The sequence below is a fragment of the Oryza sativa genome, chromosome 7 (assembly GCF_034140825.1).
Source record: "Oryza sativa Japonica Group chromosome 7, ASM3414082v1".
Lineage (NCBI taxonomy): Eukaryota > Viridiplantae > Streptophyta > Magnoliopsida > Poales > Poaceae > Oryza > Oryza sativa.
In genome coordinates, this window is record NC_089041.1 from 9,664,589 (window position 1) to 9,687,563 (window position 22,975).

Genomic DNA, 22,975 nt, shown 5'->3' on the forward strand with positions numbered 1-22,975 from the left:
TTTGAAAATTCTCTATTAAGGAAATTTGGTTTATTTTTTGTTCTACCAAAAATGTTTCACCTAGTGTACTCACAATGTTTCATTATGTATAGATGTAATATTGCAGTGAACGAAACATTCCATTGCAACAAAAAATCCACATATTTTGAAAACCCCATATTAAGGAAATTTGGTTTATTTTCTGTTCCACCGAAAAATGTTTCACCTAGTGTACTCACAATGTTTCACTATGTATAGATCTAATGTTGCAGTGAACTGAAACATTATTTCGCTATTTGCTGAAACATTGTTTTTATATAAGGTGAAACAACACCCGATTTAAACGAGGGAAACATTTTCGCTCTACTTAGTGAAACAATTCCGATATACCTGGTGGAACATCATATAATATTAAAAAAAATTCAATAATAAGCTAATTTTTTTTCGTTGGGAATATATCCATGTGTGGTCTTGTTTTGAAGATTTAATTGCAATTTAATGGTGCAATCGGATTATGATTTGGATAAGTAATTTAAGAGAAAAATCAGTTTAAAATAGTTTTACACGTAAATCTGACACTGACGTCAGCATGACGACAGCGTTCGATTTCCCCCGCCCCGGATCGGGCGACCGGTCCTTAGGCACGTCCCAAAACTTTTGCCCTCCATTCAAAAAAAAAAAAAAACTCTGGGCGTCAAGCACAGCCGCCCAGGTGCACACACCATAGAGCAGATGACGGGAGTTAAGCTTCGTCACTGTACGCATTGTGTTACCGATGCCTCCCGATCCATATCAGACTTGCTAATATACTCCCTCCGTTTCTAAATATTTAACGTCGTTAGCTTTTTTAAATATACTAGCAAAATGCCCGTAGCGAATTCGCTACGGGTAAAGGAACGGTTAAATTCTATAAAGTACACCGTTAATATGTATATAATAATATTCCAAGATAGGTAAATTATTCATTGCGCTAATGATAATCAAGATGGATAAAAATATTCTTGCTTAGCTCGCATCGCGAAAGGAAAAATGAGAAAATTGAATTAAAACATATTAAATTCTAATTTAATGAAATATAAATTTGCTTCAATATTAATTACACTCTTTGAAATTATATCAAAAGTGGTCGTGCGTTGCAACGGAAAGACAAAAAGATAAAATTAAAACACATTAAATTATAATTAAATGAAATACAAATTTTCTAAAATATTTGGGTATTTTTTAAGTAGGTAGGTATATATTTAAATTAATTTATAAGCAAAGTAAGTGTGAAAAATAAAATGTTATGGTTGGAAATATTTGGGTTTTTTAAGTAGTTAGATATATAATTAAATTAATTTATAAGTAAAGTAAGTGTGAGAAATAAAATGTTATAGTTGGATTTAATTTTTATTAAATTTTCTATGTTATTAATTACATTCATTGAAATTTTCTTGGAATTTAGTAGCTTAATTGCTAATTTTGATAATACAAACATCATTTTAGCATTTATCCTTTTATCTCTATGGGCCTTTTTCAGCCCACTTTCTTCTTCAGCCCGCAAGCAACCAAAGTCTAATTTATATCCCTATACTCTTCCTCACGCTTCCTGGACTGCCGGCCCGCGTGCGGCCCAAGTGGTGCGGCCCAATGCTCGATCGATTTGAGCCATTCGTTTTGATGCACGGCTTAGATTAGTTCCAAAGTGATGAAAACCCTAACCCTCCCCCTCCCCCTCCACCCAGCCGAGCCGCCCGCCTCCCCCACCCCCGACGCCACTTTTCCTGCTCCCCTCCGGCGGCCCCCTCCCCCCAGCCAAGCCGGCCGCCTCCCCCGCCACCGACGCCGCCTCTCCCCCTCCCCCTCTCCCCACCGACGCCGCTTCCACTCCTCTCTCCTCCGGCAGCGCCGCCGCTCCTTCTCCCCCTCTCCCTCCCATCTCACCGGCCGCCTCCCCCGCCCCCGACACCGCCTCTCCCCCTCCCCCTCTCCCCACCAACGCCGCTTCCACTCCCCTCCCCTCCGGCAGCGCCGCCGCTCCTTCTCCCCCTCTCCCTCCCATCTCCCAGCCAAGCCGGCCGCCTCCCCCGCCCCCGACACCGCCTCTCTCCCTCCCCCTCTCCCCACCGACGCCGCTTCCACTCCCCTCCCCTCCGGCATCGTCGGCGTCCGCGCTCCCTCAGCGACGGCCGTCCCTACGGCAACGTCGACGGCGACGGCGGCGTCTGCGGCGTCCGCGGGTAGAGCCGCCGCTGCCGGATGGCTCCCTCCGCCACCTCTCTTCTCCCTCCGGCGGCGGTGGTGGCGTCGGCGGCCGCCGTTCTTTTTTTTTTTTGCAATTTTTTCTATCGCTATTGCTAACCAACTCGGATCTTGTATGGACGAAAAATAGACGAAAATTAGATGTGATGAATTAAAAAATACGAATATTTATATTAGTTATAGATTTGACCGTTCATCTTATTATTCAAAAGTTTAAGTAATTATTAATTCTTTTTCTATAATTTGATTCATTGTTAATATACTTATATGTATACATATAGTTTTACATATTTCATAAAAGTTTTTTAATAAGACGAACAGTCAAACATGTGCTAAAAAAATGAACGGTGTTAAAAATTAAAAAACGGAGGGAGTGTGTACCTATGTGGATTTTTAGTTTTGGGATACTAGCGCGGGTGAGACTCTCACATGAGTGTGCATGTCTGCTTGGTTTGTAGATCAAGCTAAGAACCATGTATGGTACGTCTTCGTAGCCAGCTACACTTATAGATGAACCTCCAACGTCCCTAAATATTTAACGCTGTTGATTTTTTTAAACATGTTTGACCATTCGTCTTATTTAAAAATTTAAGTAATTATTAATTATTTTCCTATCATTTGATTCATTGTTAAATATATTGTTATGTATAAATATATTTTTATATATTTTACAAAAGTTTTTGAATAAGACGAATAGTTAAACATATTTAAAAAAAACAACGGCGTTAAATATTTAGGGACGAAGGGGGTATATATTGCATCTCTCTGTGGATTTTACTGATAAGAAACTAATAGCGAGCGAGAGTGCTTTCTGATGGGTCTGGGCGTTAAAAAAGGCAGAACCAAGTGTTACAAGTGTTCGGCACCTTTTTCCCAGCCTCTCTTTCTCGTTTTCCACGTACACGCTTTTCAAACAGCTAAATGGTGTTTTTTAAAAAAGTTTCTATACGAAAGTTGCTTAAAAATTAAGTTAATTTATTTTTTAAAAAAATATAGCAAATACTTAATTAATCATGTGCTAATGAACAGCTCCGTTTTCCGTGAGACTGTTCCAGGTTCCCAACCTAGAATAGCAAATACAGCCAGAGGTATTGATCTATCACTGTCGGTTCACGCAAGTAGCCCGTACATGAGGAGATGAGTCCGCCTCCATATGGTATTGATCTACGCGATGGCAGGAAGAAATCATAAGAGACCAAAGTTTGGTTAGGCTTGTACCTATCTGGAGCGTGAGACAGTACAGGTGAGTATTTGATTTTAGGTGGTATTTGAATCTTCTGAAGATAAAGATGAAGATTAATTAGTGTTTTACGTAAAATGAGGTGGTAATAACGTATGATTAATTAAGTTTTAATTATTACAAACTTGAAAAATGGATTAATCTGATATTCGTGCGAAAACTTTCGAAATACACCGTTTAGCAGTTTAAAAAACATACAATTTTAATCCAAAAGTTCATCCTCAAATTTAGGAGGAAACGAACAGGGCCTTAGTCATACCCTTTTTCATTTTCTTTAGAATCCAGCATAGTAAAAAGAAAAAAAAACAAACCAATAATAATTCCAGAAACTTAACATTCGAGCTAAATTAAACATATTTGGCCTGATCATCGACTTAACAAGCTGTAAGTACCATGTAAAACTCAAATGTATCAGGCTAGCTATCCTCTATGATAGATGTCACGTACCTTTTGACATGTTGTTAACACCCCCCCCCCCCCGCCCCCACCCCCCACACACACCACCACCACCACCACCAACATACACACATAAAACAACACATCACAGGTTCCAACTCTAACTGATTATATATGACTCAGTTACCTTTGATGGGTTAGCGTCCATCACGGATGACTATCGGTCATAGGATGTTGTTCTAACCCGTCATATATAGGTGGGGCTTGCATGTGATGGGGTTAGGTTGTATCCCATTATTGATGAGGCTTTTAAAGAAAATGTTTTATTGCATAGTCTCATAGAATTATTAGTTATGCATGTAAAAAATGACCGGAAATAGAGATATATATTCACATAACTAGTCCTTTGAATCATAAGATATATATAGCATACATACATCCATCCTTAGGCAGTGTTCGGAACGATCTAGTTCCCAACCTCTCCCCTTCGTTTTTCACACGCACGTTTTTCAAACTACTAAACGGTACGTTTTTTAAAAAAAGTTTCTATATGAAAGTTGCTTAAAAAAATCAAATTAATCCATTTTTAAAAAAAATACTAATACTTAATTAATCATGTGCTAATAAATCGCTCCGTTTTCTGTGTAGAGGAGATGGGTTCCATCTCCTGATGAGCGAACACAGCATCAGAATCCCCATATTCATTTCACATGCATTTTACAATCACATACATATAGCTGTGTTGCCTGCTTGTGCCAAGGGGTATGGGTGATACACAATCTTTTAGTCTGTTGAGTTCGACTCCACTTTGGAGTTGAATTATTCCTCAGAGAAGCTCGAGTGAACTACCGACGTGTGCATGGTTCATTTTTTTCCTATTAAAATCGATTCTTGCCTCACTGGAGCTGCACTTATAATTCTATACATTTTCATTATTAGTGTATTACTACTTATTAGGATGGTTGTTTGTTGAACACCTTCTCTCTTCAGATACTTTATCTGGACTGTTCTTAACTAGGAGCAACCAGAAGATACAGTTGATTGATGGATTTTGTATAGTACTTATACTGCTGTTACGATCACACTGGTGTACATCGGCAAACAACCCATCAAGGAGAGAATTGTCCCAGCCCTGCTTACTGCATGGCCTCATTTGGATGTGTCCAAATTCAGACCGGGTCACATATGTGGTGCATTTTAATTAATGTAAAATCTGTTGAAAGTATAAACACATAATGATTTAATTTATTCCATAAATAAATCATGACATTGCAGATATAAACTAGATTGAACGCATCATTAGATCTACACATGTAAACTAAGCAGTAAAACATGAACAGATCAAATATGCGCAACATGTCGAACACGTACCGAGGTGGTGGAAAGACCGGTTGCTCGGCAGGAACTACTCGCGGTTGCGAGTGTCGACGAAGGCGCGAAGCACGCGAGCGGAGAGGAAGGCGAGCCGTCGCGGACGAACAGAGAGCAGTCGCGCGAAGCGCTTCCCAAAAACCTTATTGCCGCCTTCTCCCGGTGCAGGACGTCGAAGGCAGAGGTTCCAGAGACCTGCTCTCCCGATCGCCGGTGCAAGCCGGCGAACGAGATGGAGTAGTCTACGAGCGACGGCGCAGTATAGAGTAGGAGGCAAACCCTAGATTGATTTCGCGTGTGTTGCGTGAAGGCGGCGGCTCGGTTTATATAGAGATAGGTCGCTTGATCAGGGCGCCCGCACGATCTCCACTCCGCGTAACCGAACCGGATAAGTCGCGCGTAACTTATCCGGACTCCACGCCGTTTTCACGCACCGGATTTTTCGGAGTGTTTCCAAAACAAAACAAATCCGAATTTTCCTGCAGCAAAACAAAACTGCAAAAGGAGGCTGCATCTGCGCAAGGGTGAGGAGCCAATTTTGCGGACCATTCGACATACGCGCGCCGCCTGCCGGGCTAGGCGAGCGAGCACGCGCACGTGTGTTCCCCCTCTTCTCTCCACCACACATGCTTCAAGTGGTTAGGTGGGCATCCTCCCTTTTAAGGAGGTCTCCCTCTCCTAGAATAAGTAAGGTGGTACTAAACTCCACATGCATGCCATCCTATGAGGTGGGCTTTTGTGATTTTCTAAAGAATTAATATTCGAATAGTCTTTAGCCTATCTATTAACTCCAACAAAATCTAGGGCCAAACTTAATCGAGATTCTTGGCGCGCGTACTCAAGATTTCTGCAAACAGTTAACATCGCGGGTGGCATGCTTGCTGATACAAAAGAGGCTCGCCTCGGGATGGCCCCGTCACCGCTGGTGGTAGCCCGAGTAATGGATTGACAGCCCCTGCTGCCTCCACTGGAACAATTGGGGGACTTGTACAAAGCATGGTACGTGAATGATAAGGGGCAATTACCATAATGCTTAATATGTTACCTCTAAAAATGACACGTAGGATTAGATGATGAGGTGGAAGTAATAATATTTGAGAAAAGAGAAGGTGAGCCACCTCTCATGAAAGGGGCAACCTCCACACAAACCCGAAGAAAAAAGAGATGAAAGAAAGAGGGGATTAGATAAACAAATAAAATAAAATTATTTGGGTTATAATGATAGAGGTGATGTAGATGTGGTGTATTGTATATATCACCTCTTATCTTACATGGATAAAATTAGATGTGACAACTACCCCTACTATAAAACTTGCCCTAAGGGCACAATCCCATGTGTAATGTGTTTTTAAAAACCTCCTCCTGTGCCCTACTTATATATGTGTATATTTACAGGGGACTGCTTTTAAGAATTTGAATAATTGAATGCAAGTGTATTATTTTTTACACGCCATCCAACCTATTATAAAGAAAAATTAAAAACATGAAAAAAAATATAATTATGGTGTCACATATATATAGTATCACTCTATAACATGCAGGAATTGGGTAAAGTAACTGGAAATTGAAGTAGATCAAACATTTAGTTTCTTTTATCTACGTCTCTCTCTCCATCATTTGCATCGTTCCCAAAATTATTACTCCATCTATTCCACATTCTAATATGTTTTGGCATCTCCATCTCTTATCTTGATTTATTAACATGCATATGAATTTGAAAATATATACCAAGGATAGATCTATGCATGAATCTATTTAAAACCCATAATATTTTACAATGTAAATACAATGTGGGACTATTCAATACAAAGGTCAGTGGAAGCAAGTTCAATATCATGACCTGCAAGTTCTCATAAAAAAGTTGAATATCTCTCAACAAAATCATATAGATGGAATTTAGCACATTTTTCTTCAATAAAAGCAAACAAGTGCCTTACGGTTACGGGCGCAGTAAACATACCAAATTCATTCAACTAGTTATGGTAAAGTTACTCACAACCAAGACACAAGTTCTTCTTCTTGGCTGCACCTAAGAGATAGATTGAGCACAAGAAACATGCTAACGAGGAAAAATACTACTTTAGACCTCTAATGCAAGAGAGACAACATCTAATACACATCAAAACAAGGAGGGAGAGAATGAGAGTAGACTGGACAAATAAATATCGAAGCTATTGTAGAAAGTTAGACTATAGGTAATATATATAGTATAGATGTCACCTCTTAATTTATGAGTAGAGTAGATATAACATTGAAAAAAATTAAAATTAAAGGTAGCAAATATACTCTTAGAGCATATATTCCTAGTGGTCCATGTTATCGAGTTCCTACAGTAATTAATAAGGTGCTACGCAAGAGAGTTGTAATGAGATGAGAGATCGAAACTACAGTGTCATATGCAAGACACTAGCAAGGGAAGTTGTGAGGAGTGCCTAAACAAAATATACTAAGCATGGTTCTGTATCCGATTGCGTAAAAACTCTGGGCTCCACCGAAAGGGATTGAGTACGGAAATTTCAAACAATAATGATAAAACTTGAATCAAATTTCACCAATTTCAGGCGACATGGGATGTAATGTTGTCTCGGACCTCACCGAAATGAACGAAATTAGCCGAATCGAATGGTCCAAATCCTAGAACCCTAATACTAAGAGCCTAAGAGTTACTCCCTCCGGTTCCATAACTCCTCCGGTTCCATAACTCCTGACATTCTGGACAAGGTTGAAGTTAAAATTTTTTAATTTTGACTATTGATAACTTTAAAAATATTTAAATAGTTTGGGGCAAGTGCTATGGTAGATGTGACTACCACCTCCAAATTTATCCATACCATTCACTAATAAATTAAGAGTTAACCCATGCAATATGTCACCTCTAATACACAAATATCAATATCTCTAATATTCTCACATCCTTCTTAAAGTTTGTAGAGAAGTTGCATCTTAATTTAGGGGTGGCTCATCATCTCGGGCATTGCTAATTGGCACGCGTGCGCCAGCTGCAGCTCCTCACGCGTGATTTTTTTCGCTTTCTTTTTTTTTGCGATTTTTTTTCACTTTCCTTGTTTTTCGCTTTCCTTTTGGATTTTTTTTATCATCACCACATGTGTTTTCAAAATGTTTGAGTTGAAAATTTTTAAATCTTGACTTGAAAGTTTTCAAATCTTAACTTAAAAATTTTTAAATATGGACTTGAAAGTTTTCAGTCTCGAGTTGAAAATTTTCAAATATGAGTTGAAAGTTTTCGTATCTCAAGTTGAAAGATTTTAAATCCCGAGTTGAAATTTTTCAAATGATTTGAAAAGTTATCAAAGCTGGACTTGAAAGTTATCATATCTGGACTTGAAAGTTTTCAATCTCAAGTTGAAAGTTTTCAATTCTGAGTTGAAAGTTTCAAAATTTGTCATACAAATTTAAATTTTGAGTTAAAAACTTTCAATGTTGAGTTGAATTTTTTCAAAATTTGACTTCAAAGTTTACATATTAAGTCGAAAGTTTTCAATTTATTAGTAAAACAAATTAGAAAAAGAGATAATCTAATTAATTCTATCATTATTCTTAACTAAGTAGGAGTAGTTAATTACGTTAACTTCGCACATTAACTCACGAAACGCGCGCCGCCGACGCGTGCGTGCGAGCTAGCTTTTCCGCATCATCTCTCTCCTCCACCTCATCACTTAATTCAATGTGATATTTTTAGGGGCAACATATGGAGCATTAGGGCAAGTTTTATAGTAGGGGTAGTTGCCACATCTAATTTTATCTATGTAATATAAGAGCTGATACATACAAGTACACCACATCAACTCTACCTCTAGCATACTAATCCAAATGATTTTATTTTATTTGCTTGTCCAATCCTCTCTTTCATTCATCACTTTTTTTCTTGGAGTCTGTGAAGGTTACCCCTTGCATGAGGGGTAGCTCACCTTCTCTTTCCTCATTTATTTCTTCCACCTCATTATCTTATCCTATGTGGCATTTTTCAAGGCAACAAGCATTATAGTACTTGTGCCTTAAAGACACTATAATTGCATATATAGATTTGTCTTAAAAACCTATAGTAGAAGTAAAAAAATATTTCTTTATTACATATATTCTAATAGAAAAATGTAGTAAAAATATATTTTGAAAACCATATCAATATCTAAAACATCAAGAATTATGGAAAAGTATATGCATACAACTACCCATTCGGATGTTTACGTTGTTTGTTACACCGATTTATTGCTTCTCTCTCGTTATGAATGTTCTTAACTATGAGCATTCCGAAGACACTTGATTGATGGATTTTGCATAGTACTGATATTGCAAACAGGGTCTTAGTAGTTCAAAGTGTAGGATTGCACGAGATCAAACAAACCTACAAGAGGGGGTGAATGGTAGGGAAAACCAAAAACCCAAAAATCTTTTGCGTAATTAAAGATTACCCTCAAATGAAGTCGATGATGAAGCCCTATCGCCGCCGGTCGAACTACCCTCTGCCGCCGGTCAGACCGCCGAAGCCTCGCCGGTCAGACTGTCCGAACACCTGCGGTCAGACCGCGCGCACACCTGCGGTTAGACCGTCGGGATCTAGAAACACCGGTAGATGACAAACTCGAAGATGTAGATTGAAACTTTTCAACTTTATTGCATCAACTAGTGTTTACAAACTGCACCAACAGCACTCCTCACTAAAATCTCGAACTAAACTCGAAACCCTAACTTTCTCTCAACTCTAGTCTCTCCAAAATCGATATCGGGAGGCCTCACCCTCCCTCTCTATTTATACATGAGGTAGGCTATGCAAAGCCCACGAATCTAACACAACTTAGGACTCCTAACCCACGTAGAAAACCCTCTCTTGCAAGTAAACAACTCATCTCTTTCCTTATCTCAATCAAACTTCCCAAATTCAGACTTCCTTCCAAATTCGACTCCTCTTTCAATATGTACACAATCCCTCTTGGATACCATATGGATTTATTCATCACCACACGCATTGTACTCTAGCCTTTAGTATCCCGCATGATCTCTTGATCCCTCGACATCAACTTCTCCCAAGTTAACTCCGATCTATCACTGGCAATCCTCTCCCGAGGACTCAAGCAACACCTGCACATGCAACAACCAAGAAACCATATTCCGAGACCAAGTTCCTCCCAACTTGACTCACATTAGTATAACAACAGTATCCATACGCATAGAAACCATCTAGAAACCAAATCCCCGAAGGAAATATCCAAATCCAACAAAATAAGCCGAAACTGACATCGATTAGGATCCTGCTGGTCAGACCGTCGGGCCTGCCAGTCAGACCGCTGCAACACCTACAGTCTGACCGGCGGCACTCAGCCGGTTTGACCGCCATGGTCAACCGAAACTGCACACTTCACAAAATCAACCATCTCATAAAATCTCTAAATTAACATTAGCAAACCACCAATATTTTCATCACAAAATCTAAATCAACTCCTTGATTCTACAATCTCCTCCTTGATGAAAATCATTGGCAAACAACAAATGGTTTGTGGTGTTTTGTGAACCAAATCCAAAAAGCATCTTCAACGCCAAAAAATTTCAAAGAAAAATCTCTCACTTTCGAAAAGAAAGAGATTCCTTCTACTTATGACAATAATGCACAATTTGTTACCTTGTTCTCCCCCTTTTGACAATGAGTTCATCAAAATTTTTTTCCTCGGAGAGCTTTGCTATACCAAAAGTAATTCAAGAACATGTTTTGCAACAACAAGGTAGATAGCATGACAATCTAGTTAACAAGCATGCATAGAAGTGTAAACATGAACCAAAGATATTGTCAAAAATATCAAATCAACACTAAAGATTCATGACTTCAAATGATTTATAATGTAATATGTTAACAAGCACATATGTTGAAAAACAAACACTATACATATATACCTATTGCATTTATCACTCTTTCTCAAAATAGCTTTAGCACAAAACAATCAAGAGAATTTCTTTTTCGCTTTTATTTGAGCCTTTTTGCTTTTTTTTTTCAATTAATCCGGGTACATTCTTGTCGTCAAGACTGTTTCCATGGATTCGGCACCCATTATTTTTGCTCACATCGAATACGTCCTTATCGTCAAGACTGTTTCAAAGGATTCGGTATTCATTTCTTTCATAGATATTTTTCATTCTCTTGCACAATGAGCAATTACAAAGCTATTTGAGGAATAATAATTCAATAAGCATATATATAAAGCATTTATAAATCAAACCATATGCTAGCATCAATATTGCATATTTTCTTAATTCAAGTAAAAGAGTTAGTGTCATGCATCATCTCACTTAAAGACAATATCAAAAGCTCGTATAAAAACTAACATGCACACAAGCTAGTCTAGTCATCATATCACTATTGGCGGTCGTTATCGATCAGTTTCGACTGTCAGTATTACTAAAACAGGAGAGAACTAGTGATGCTTGCAATACATAAATATGTTAGAATAATAATATTCCACTAGTATTAGGTCTACTAACCTTTTGTAGAGAATGAACATAAAGTGGAGGAGAATCGACATCAACACCAACGATAAATCAATTAGATGATGTCGAGGACCAGACTTATGTATGAATGGGCCAAGAACTTAGAATTGACACGATGAATTGGGCCAAAATTCACAAGTCTACGGAGTGGAGCAATAGAGGAGGCCACCAGCCGAAATTGGGTTGGATTGGGCCAGCCTCAGGTTCGGCCGAACCAATCCTGGCGCCGTTGGATCCAGGTTTTGGCGTGGACGTCCAGGATTGCATTTCTGGTATTGAAATATTTTCCGAGTATATGAGTACCAACTTTACATTATGTTCTTGTTATACTGAATATATGGCTAGCTTATCTGGGAGATGCTTTGGTGCGGGTAAATGTTTGCTTATGCAATTACTCTATGTCATGACGATGATATTAGAGTAGTATCTGGTAATTTAGGCGTGATGTCTAGATTATGGGATATCATTATTTGTGGTTATATATTGCGGATGAGAGGTGGGCCGCTGATGGTGACAGCTCAGTACGGGTATTCCTCCGTGCCTATATATAATCCTAAGTTAATTTCCTGGGAGGGTATTCCTCCGTATTTAGCCCCGGTTGGATGGTCATGACGGGCTGTCGTAAGTAACTCGGCAGTCAGGGGTGGCTTCTCGAAGTATGAGGAGGGCATCGGATAGAGGGTATTAGCTAGTATATCAGTTAACTAGAATGTATGTATACTATGTGTATTAGAAGTATAGGAATAGATTCTCTTTCTCTTTTCTTTCCACCTAGCTTAGATTATTTATTATGAGGATGAGTAGAAATGCTTGTGTGTCACTCTACCCTTGGATTATCATAACCCCTGCTTAGAATATGATTATCACAAGTAATATATAAATTATTAGCTGAGTTCTCTCTACATGATCTTTCCACGGGATAAAATAAATACGATACCCTTGGAATACTCTCGGGTGAAATGCTATAATGGTATATCCGTGCGCTTGTGGATGAACTCTGTAACCATAATATACCAGAAGTATTTCTGCGCCATTGCTGGGAATTATGTCACGTCCTGATAAATTCATCCCAAATTAAAAATCATTCTCTAAAAGGAATAATAGAATTAATTAAAATTCGAAAAGAAATTGGCAAACATTAAAATACGTACAAGAAAAATTCGAATGTGGCCCAGAGAATTTTTGTTAAATTCTCCTTGGTCCAAAAGGAGCCCTCAAATTTTACTTGAATTTTCAGAACACCGAAAATAATTATTAAGCAACAACAACAAATAACAAAGTTTATTAAAAAGAAAAACTAAAAATAAACCCTCTCCTCCCTTTGGGCCAAGTCCAGCCCAAAGCCTCCCTCTCTCTCCCTCGGCCCGCGGCCGAAGTCCTTCCCTCCTCCCTCTCTTTTTTCTTCCGGAATAAGTTCACTTTGGGTCCCTCTATTTGTCGCCCAGTCCGATTTTCGTCCCATGACCCCAAAACCGGATATTACCCGTCCCCCAACTTACGAAAACCCGGCAAATGTGGTCCCTCGGCGGTTTTGAAGGCGGTTTTGGCTGACGTTGCGCATACGTGGCTTGTTTGACTAGGTCTCCGTCCCACGTGGCATTGATGTGGCGCTTACGTGGCAACTATATCTTAGCAAAATAATAAAAAGTGTGGCCCCACATGTCAGCTGCAAAAAGAAATAATTTTAAAATGGTGGGGCCATGTGGGCCCCACATGTCAGCCTCACTCCTCTCTTCATCCCTCTCCCTTCTCTCTTCTTCCCTTTCCTCTCTCTCTCTTCTTCGCGGACAGAGGACGGCGTGGGTGGGTGGTGGAGCAGGCGAGCTCCGGCGGCTGCGGTGGGCGTGGTCGGCGCCGCCCCCCGACCGGAGCGCCGCCGGTCCGCGTGAAGGCGAGCAGCACGGCGGCGCCCTGGAAGACGCCTTCGACGCCGCCATCCGTGTCGCCGCCGCCGACCAACGCGCGCGCCGGGACCTCCGCCGACCACCGGACCATCCGTGTCGCCGCCGCCGACCTCCACGCGCGCCAGGACGGCATCGCCGAGCGCCTCTACACCGCGCTTGTCGTCCTCCCGCCGCCTACGCCGCGCTAGAAGGGCGGCGGACGGCTAGGCGAGCTCCCTGGTCAACCGGCGAGTGCGCGTGCGTCGCTCCCTCCTCTCCTCCCGGCACAGAGAGATGGGGAGTTGACCTGAACATATAACAAACATTCAATGATGATACAAACTGCAAAGACAGCTTGAGAGGAACACTATAACACTGAACTCTGGTAGTACATTGTCATAAACAAACGTCGCAAACGACCGGTCTAATGCGTGCTCTACCACTCAAAGTGGCAACCAAATCGATGGCACATCCAATCGACCAAACAAATTCATATCTCTTCCTCTTTGATCTCTTCTCCCTGCTCAATCTCAAGAACATACATTTTGTGTTCGACAAATTTTCATCAAGAAATCTCAAGAACACGTCGTGTTCAGGCAAAAGAACGACAGAGACAAGAGGCGATCGATGGCAATGGCCATGGCGAAGCTGTTCATCACAGGGTTGAGCACGGTGATCACCTTCTCGTCCGCGGTGGTGTTCAAGGGCGCCGCCATGGCCGTCGTGCTCCTGCTCATGCTGGTCCAGCTGCCGGGCTACCTCAGCTGCCTCCTCTGCGCCATCAGAGCAGCCGTCGAGAGGGCCGTGGCGGCCACCTTAGCCGCCGCCGGGGACACCGTCTCGGCGGTGGCGGACTGTCACGCCCGGAAATTCACTAGTAATTTCCGAACTTATTTGTGCATAAAATCCTCGTCCAGAAATCAGCCGAGGTACACAAACTGACAATTTAATATACAAATCCATCTTAATAATAACGTTACATACTTACAAAAGAAAAGAAAAACAGCAGCGGAATTAACGGTCTAGCGATGGCTTCAGCTCCACACCCACAGGCAGCTCAACTGGGGTATAAGCCAAACGTCTTCTCCTTCTGGATCCTTTATCTTCAACTGAGGTTTGATGATTATTGCAAGAATGAGCATATGACATACTCAACAAGCCACACAGCAAATATGCAAGTGCACAAGGATACCAAAGGATGGCATAATATAGGCTCATTTGCAAAAAAAGCAGCATTTAGCAAAACATTTAAGACAAGTAAAACAGTAAAGTAATTATTCCTCAATTTTAATCAACACTGAACAGCACACCCATGCTGCACAGGCCCAACCATCCTGAACAACCATACCCGGCTGTACAGATCTAATCTCCAAACCAGGAGCTAAGCAAATTATTACCAAATATAATCATCAATAATTATTGTGAAAGGTGTGAGACTAATCACGAAAAACATTGCTCAACTCGCCCATAACCGTGGGCACGGCTATTCGAATAGTTTTACTCTGGCCAGAGGTGTACCACTGTACCCACAAGACACAACCCCACATCATGTCACCATGTGCCTCAATACCACCACAGTATCTCGGAAAGGAGTTGTGACAATACCCCTTGCACAACATAACCCATTACAGCGCACCTTTCCTGGATCATAATCACCCCCTTATAAACAAGGCATGGACTCCCCAGCGACCCCCGTGGACTTCTTGCCACTTCTCAGTCTGGCGCACTATAATGAATCACGCTATACAAAAGATAAAGCCGTTGCCCACGCTGGCTTGTGGTTGGCACGGTAAATGTTTCACAACAGTAGCTCGCGAACTGGTCATTAATTGCCATGAGCACGACCTTCAAAACCATGTGCTCACAACCCACCATTAATCATATTTTAGTTACCAATTAGTTATCATAACACGATTAACCATCGTGAGCTACCATTAAATATAACCATAAATAATAATGTAATATATATGATTCATCCCATTAGTGAGCTAATGTTTCTAAGCTTTGCTAAGCAATTATATCTAACATTTAGCTGAACCAAACCAATACATAAGGTTCAAGTTAATCAATTTATTACCCAAGGTATCAAGGAATAGGGCATTCAATGCAAATTGGCCATAACAAAGGAATAGGTTCACACCACCCGGTGACATTCGAAAATTAAATGCACAGTTGAAATAAATAGAGAATTTAAATATAGGATCAACATGCTCAAAGGATTGTGTTTAGGATCTGTGTGACTTGCCTTGCAATAATCGGTCTTCAATTAATCTTCTTGATCACTTCCGATGCACACACGAACCTTCGCAACGACGGAAACGACAAGCTAACACGCAAAACGAAGAAAAAGACTAATAAAAACCAAATAAACAGTACATAAAAAGTAAACAAACATGTAAATCATAATTTTAGATGAATTATGAGACTTGAACGGCCTCATTCCGACTTCAAATGAATTTACTATGAACTTTACAAGATTAAATCTAATTAAAGCCCATTTAAAAAGAATTAAATAAATTTAATTCAATTTATGGACAATTTTAATATGTAGATCTTTATTTTAGAAAAATTTAGCAACTTGAACCACTTGAAACGGATCTACGGTTATTTAGTTATGATTTTCCGAAGATTTAATCTATTAGAAAAACGGGAAAAAGAAAAACTGATGACGTCAGGCCGGCCGGCTCGGGTTGGCGACCTCGCCGGAGCTAGGGTGGTCGGCCGCGGATTTGGAGGACATGCACACGTAGAGGACGACGAGGCGAACCCAACGGTACTCACCACAACGACCAACGACGCACGACGACGGCCGGCGACGAGAAGGAAGGCGGCGGCGGCTCGGTCGACGGCGACGGCGGAGCTCCGGTGGCCGGCGGCGAAGAAGGACGGGCGGCCGAGGTTCCCCTCACCACGGCGCACCTAAAGACGGCGGCGGCAAGCGGCGGTGACGGCGGAGACGGCGCGGCGGCGCAACCGGAGTTCGGCTGGCGTCGGCGGCGGACTAAGCGGCATCGACGGCGAGCTACGAGGCACGAGAGACCACGGGAGAGGGGGCAAACGAAAGAGGAGGACTAGGGGGTGCTTTATATAGGCTTGGATTGAAGAGATCGGACTCCAAACGAGAGGAATCGCTTCGAGAAATCAAAAACTCGGTTTTGGAGATAAACTCGAAAACGAGTTTGATTCGGGCAAAATACCCAACGATTTGCTCCGATTCTTGGGGGAAAAGATAGAGGAGAACGAGAGGATCAAAACCCCTCAAAAATCCGGAAGAAACGGGGTCGGATTGGAGCGGATTTGAGAGGAGAAGACGGCGCAAGGTGGCAGCTCGGGCTCTGTCCAGAGCTGGAAGATGAACAGTAGCAGAGGGAGAAAAAGTAGACTTTTCCGGCTGGGCTTCATTTCCTCGGCCCGATTGAAGGAGGGAGGCAAAACAGACTTTGACAGAGAGAGATAGAAGGGCGGCTCGGCTGCAGCTGGGCCGATTGGGCCGGTTCGGCCGCGCGGAGAGAGAAAGATGTTGGGCCGGATTCGGCCCAACGACTTAGGGAAGGATTTAAAAACTTTTTCCAATTAAAATAATGTCACACCCTAAAAATTCAAATTATATAAATTATTGTTTAATTGGAATTTCTAGAATTTATTTTAAAAAGGCTTGAAAAGAAAATCTAATTTTAATAAATAAATTCCAATATAAAAAGTGACCAGATAAAATTTCATTAAATACTTTGCTTAATTCTATACTTCCTAGATTTTTCTGGGATTTATTTGAGCTAAGGAAGTATTTTTAATAAATGGAATTGCATTTAAGAAATAATTTAAATTGAAAAAGTTTTAAAAAGTCTTCCTTTGGCTTTGGACCGAAAGTCAGCCCAAAACCGCCTCCTCTCTCTCTCTCCCTCGGCCCAGCCGGCCCAGTCCGCAGCCGCCCGCGCCGCGCGCGCGTTCGGTCGCTGACAGGTGGGTCCCACCTGTCAGGCCCGTCGTCCTCCTCGGGCCGAAACCCTAGCGCGCCGCCGCCGAGCCGCCGCCGCTGTTTCCTTCCAATCCGGCCGTTCCTTTCCTTCTCCGGCCGAATTGGTTGAGGGGAAACAATCTTCGGGATCTCCTCTACCTTTTCCTCTTTGGAATCATCGGCTAAATCGTTTTGGAAGCTTGTGGAATCGAGTTTGATTCGGATCGGGTTCCCTCTCTCCAAGCCGAGGTTTCCTTCGCCGTTGCCGTCGTCGTGGGCCTCCGCCGTCGTCTCCGAGCCCCTTTAAAAGCTTCCCCGTGCTCTCCGCTACCCGCCGCCACCCTCGCCTTCGCCTCTCGTCGCCGGAATCGTCCTAGCGCCGTGCGCCCTAGCTTCGCTGTCGCCGCCGCCGCTCCAGCCGTGTGTCGCCGCTGTTCCAGCCGTCGCCGTCGCTCGGGAAGGTCACCGTCGTGTTCGCCGTCGCGTCGCCGTCCTCGTCCGCCCCTTCGCCGTCGCTGAAGACCGCCGGAGCGTCATCGCCGCCGTCGACCCGAAGGTTGCCGCCGCTTCTTCCTCGTCGCCGTCGCCGTCCGTTGATCTTCCGCCGCCGTTTTGGTCACCGGTGAGTTCGCCGCGTCGTCCTCTACGTGCTGGTGTCCTCCGTTTGTGTCCTCGCGCCGCCGTTCGCCGGCGAGCGTGCGCCGCCCGAGCCGTCCCCGCCCGCCGAGCCGCCGCCGCCGTCGGTGATGTCATTGCTGGCGTCATCGGGGTCGTCCGCCGTGAACCGCCGTGGACCCGATCGATCTCGGCCGTCCGATTTGGATTGGATCAATCTCGGCCGTCCGTTCGCATGAACCGCCGCCCGTGCGCCCGGTCCACCGAAACCCTAGCCGCTGACGCAATAAATCCCCTTTTTCTTTTCAAAAATAATTCATTATTGCGTCATAATTCAATTTTAACCGATTTAAGTGTTTTAATCCGATTTAAACTTTAAAAATTCATAACTAATTCATCTTAGCTCCAATTTAGTTGGTTCAAGTCTCTAAATTTTTCTAAAATTGAGATCTACACATTAAAAATATCCACATGTACTGTTCATGCTTGTTTATGTGCTGTTTTGGTGTTTTTGTTCTTTTCTGCTTAGATTCCGTCGTTTCCGGAGAGTCCGTTTTCGCCGGAGAAGAGTTTGAAGAATTCCAAGGCCAGCAAGGCAAGTCACACAGATCCCAAACAACCCTTTGAGCATGTTGATCCTATTTAAAGCTATTGTTTCTATTCAAATATTGCATTTATTTTCGAATGTCATTGGGTGGAATTAACCTATTCTTTGTTATAGCCCTTTTTGTTCTTGTTTACCTTATTCCTTGATACCTTGGGTTATTATAATTTGACTAGTTGGGCTTTATTTATATTGGTTCAACTAGATGTTTAGATACATTTGCTTAGCCCTGCTTAGAAACATTAGCTCACTTTCGGGATAACTAATGATTCACTGTTATTTCATGATGGCTTAATGATAGTTCACGATGGTCAATCGTGATTAGTTAATTAATTAATGTGCCAACTAAAACCTGGTAATGGTGGGTTGTGAGCACATGGTTTTGATGGTCGTGCTCATGACAATTAAGGACCGGTTCACGAGTTTCGGTTGTGAAACATTAACCGTGCCAACCACAAGCCAGCATGGGCAACGGCTTTATCTTTTGTATAGCATGGTTCATTGCGGGGCACCAGACTGAGAAGTGGCGGAGATAAGCCCACGGGGGTCGCTGGGGAGTCCATGCCTTGTTTATAAGGGGGTGATTATGATCCAGGAAGGTGTACTGCAGTGGATTGTGTTGTATAAGGGGTATTGTCACAACTCCTTTCCGAGGTACCGTGGTGGTATTGAGGCACATGGTAACATGATGTGGGGTTGTGTCTTGTGGGTACAGTGGTACACCTCTGATCAGAGTAAAACTATTCGAATAGCCGTGCCCGCGGTTATGGGCGGGTCTAACAATGTCTTTCGTGATTAGTCTCACCCTTCTCACCATAGTAAATGATGCTAAAACTGGTAATAATTTGATTAGCTCCTGGTTTGGAATGGTATATTCCTGGTTTGGAGATAGAACTGTGCAGCCGGGATGGTTGTTCAGAATGGTTGGGCCTATACAACAGGGTATGTTGTATAGCGTTGGATTAATACTACTTAATTAATATTTAACTGTTTTAAATTCTCAAATGTTTGCTAAATGCTGCTTCTGCAAATGAAACCCTATTATGCCATCCTTTGTAATCCTGTGCACTTGCATATTTGCTGCGTGGCTTGCTGAGTATGTCATATACTCACCTTGCAATCATTCATCAGAGGAAGAGTTCTACAGTGAAGCTGATGGTGTGGAGGATTAGGTGTAGCCTTGGTCAAGCTGCCTGTGGAGTGGAGCCGTCTGCGCCGTTTATCTTTTTCCGCTGCTTAGATCTTTATTGATTGAGAGGAACTATCTACCTCTGTAATGACATTTTATACGACTAATAATTAGAGTAATAATTGTACTCTATTATCAATTTGTTATTGTGTGCCTCGGCTGATTCCTGGACGAGGGTTTACACACATGTAAGCGTTTGGAATTTTGGATAGAAATTCCGGGCGTGACAAGTTGGTATCAGAGCGTCCTTGACCCTAGGTTATGCCAAGTGGTTACCCATAGAAGCCTTCTAAAAATATTGGAAAAGTAGAACTGTTCTCCTCTCTTTCTCTTTTAATTAAACCAAACTAATGGCACATGCACTTTCTAATCTCTTTTAATGGTTCTCATTCAAAAATTTATTCCCGTGTTATTAGTACCGTACATCTATTACTGTACTAATGGCTCATTTTTTTTTCAGCAAAAATTTTACAATGTTGTTTCATTTAATCTTGCTGCAATAAAATAAATTTAACAAGTTGATTTTATAACTTTCTTTTATTTCTTTTGAAACCTGTTATTCAAAAGTACAAAATTTGTAACCTTGTTTCCAACTGTTTCAACTTATCTCGCAAAGTTTGGTTTATCTTTTACTTTGACTTTCCAAACTTTATTCAAATTAATCCAAAAACTTGTGCTATTAATTGGGTAAATGCCTTAACTCCCTCCTTTCACTTGTCTTTAGATGCCGCGCTTCAAGCCTGAGTACCTGTTTGGTGTTGAAGGATTTGTCCAGGAGTTGCGTACTATGTCCTTTGTCATTGGATTTGGGACTGCTCCTTTTTATGCCCAGATTCGTCATGATCGTCATGAAGAGAAGTGCCGAGTCAAAGTCACCTTGAACAGCAATAGTGAAGAGGTCCCATCGGTGATGTTTGAAGCTGGAGGTGGCAAGGATCGCCATAGGAGAGCTCCGTGATCGTTACAGTGATCAGTTGGCCGACACTGAGTATCGTTACCATCCTCGTCAACCGTAGGGAAGTGACCGTGGTAGTTACCTTGAGACTGAAGGAATTGAGAATGATGCTACCACAAGACATTTGGTTGAGATGCTATGGGCTATGGATGAAAGTCGTGCGGAGACTGTGTTAGCAGCCCAAGATCGTGAAGATTGGAACCGTGGTAAGATTTGCAAGCTAGAAGACAAGGTGGATCGTTTGGAGAAGGAACTAGCCGCGTTGAAGGGAGAAGCACCGCCGCAGAAGGCCAGGATTCGTCTTACCGCAAGGAAGAGAGCTTTATTTGTCCCTCGCTATCAATTGGCGCCAAAGGTCCGCGTGGTGGAGAAAGAAGTTGCCCCAGCTCAAGCAGATCCTCCAGTCATCATCATAAGTAGTGATGAAGAAGAAGAACCCAAGCGCAACAATTCCAAGATTGAGTGGGTAGCTACCAAAGATGATGAAGACGAGCCGAACGAGCCTTCAATCGACCTCCGATGCTCGGAAGAACTAGAGTGACTTGTTAGGTCGTTGTCTTAGATCGTTGTGTTAGTTTGCTTGTTTTAAGTTTGCTTGTGTGTGTGTGGGTCTTGCATGTGATTTACATCAGTGGTGGGATGTAAGTGCATGCGTTTGTTTGCTTTTGAGTGTTAGGAAGTTGGTGAGTTAAGTGGTGTGAGAGTCTTCAGTTTGTAATAATGAAAAACTCAGTTAAGATCAATAAAAGTTAAAGTAATTCTCTGTCCTAAGTAGTTTTCCCCGGTTTCTTTTCTTATCCTGTCCATGCCAGATGGTGAATACTCGCAGCAACGGGAATGGTCCCAACCTCAACAACCCCAATAACAACAACAATGGAGAGAATCCAACCCTTGCTCAAGTTCTTGCTCAACAGACTCAGCTAATGCACATGATGATGCAACAACTTCAGAACCAGCAGAACCAAGGAAATAACCATGCACCTCCTCAGAATAAGTTAGCAGAATTTCTTCGTGTGAGGCCGCCTATTTTCTCTAGTACCACTAATCCTGTTGAAGCCGGTGATTGGCTGCATGCCATAGAGAAGAAGTTGGATTTGCTTCAGTGCACTGATCAGGAGAAGGTCTCATTTGCATCACATCAGTTGCATGGTCCTGCTTCTGAATGGTGGGATCACTTCCGCTTGAATAGGACTACTGCTGAACCTATCACTTGGCTTGAATTCACCGCTGCTTTCTGGAAGACGCATATACCATCGGGAGTGGTGTCTCTCAAGAAGAAGGAGTTCAGGTCGCTTACTCAGGGATCTCGCTCTGTTACGGAGTATCTGCACGAGTTCAATCGTCTTGCTCGTTATGCTCCGGAAGATGTGCGCAATGATGAAGAACGTCAGGAGAAGTTTTTGGAAGGACTTAATGATGAGCTTTCTTACCCACTCATGACTGGAGATTATTCTGATTTCCAGAAATTAGTGGATAAGGCTATTCGTCAGGAGGACAAGTATAATCGTATGGAGCAGAAGAAACGCCGGATTGCTCACTTTAAGGCACAACAGGGGAATAATCAAAGGCCACGTCTCACTTTTCGACCCCAGTCTGTGCCACAGGGAGGTTCCTCGTCTGTTGTTCGTCCGCAGCGTCAGTTCTTCAACAACAATGCTGGCAACAACATCCGCAATCAAGCTCCACGTCCTGTTGCAGCTCCAGCACAGCAACAACCTGCCAAGAGGGAGCAAGGCAGCAAGCCCGTGGTGTGTTTTAACTGTGGAGACCCAGGACATTATGCTGACAAGTGTCCGAAGCCCCGACGCGTGAAGGTTGTCCCTGCCCAGAGCAACTCTGCCGTACCAGCATCCAAGGCCCGTGTCAATCATGTTACAGCTGCAGAAGCTCAAGATGCTCCAGATGTGATTTTGGGTACGTTCCCTGTTAACTCAGTTCCTGCAACAGTACTTTTCGATTCTGGTGCTACACATTCATTCTTATCTATGAGTTTTGCGGGAAATCATGGGATGGAAGTAGAAGATCTTAGACGTCCTTTGATGGTTAGTACCC

The 22,975-nt window shown here is 42.4% G+C and overlaps 1 protein-coding gene across 1 annotated transcript; it reads left to right on the forward strand.

The window, feature by feature from the left end:
* Positions 1–21,735: 21,735 nt before the first annotated feature.
* LOC136357404 (uncharacterized) lies at positions 21,736–22,329 on the forward strand (the record flags this gene model as incomplete). Its single annotated transcript, XM_066312652.1, has 1 exon — positions 21,736–22,329. A coding segment is annotated over exon 1 (594 nt), but the record flags the coding sequence as incomplete, so codon positions are not given.
* Between the last annotated feature and the right edge of the window lie 646 nt (positions 22,330–22,975).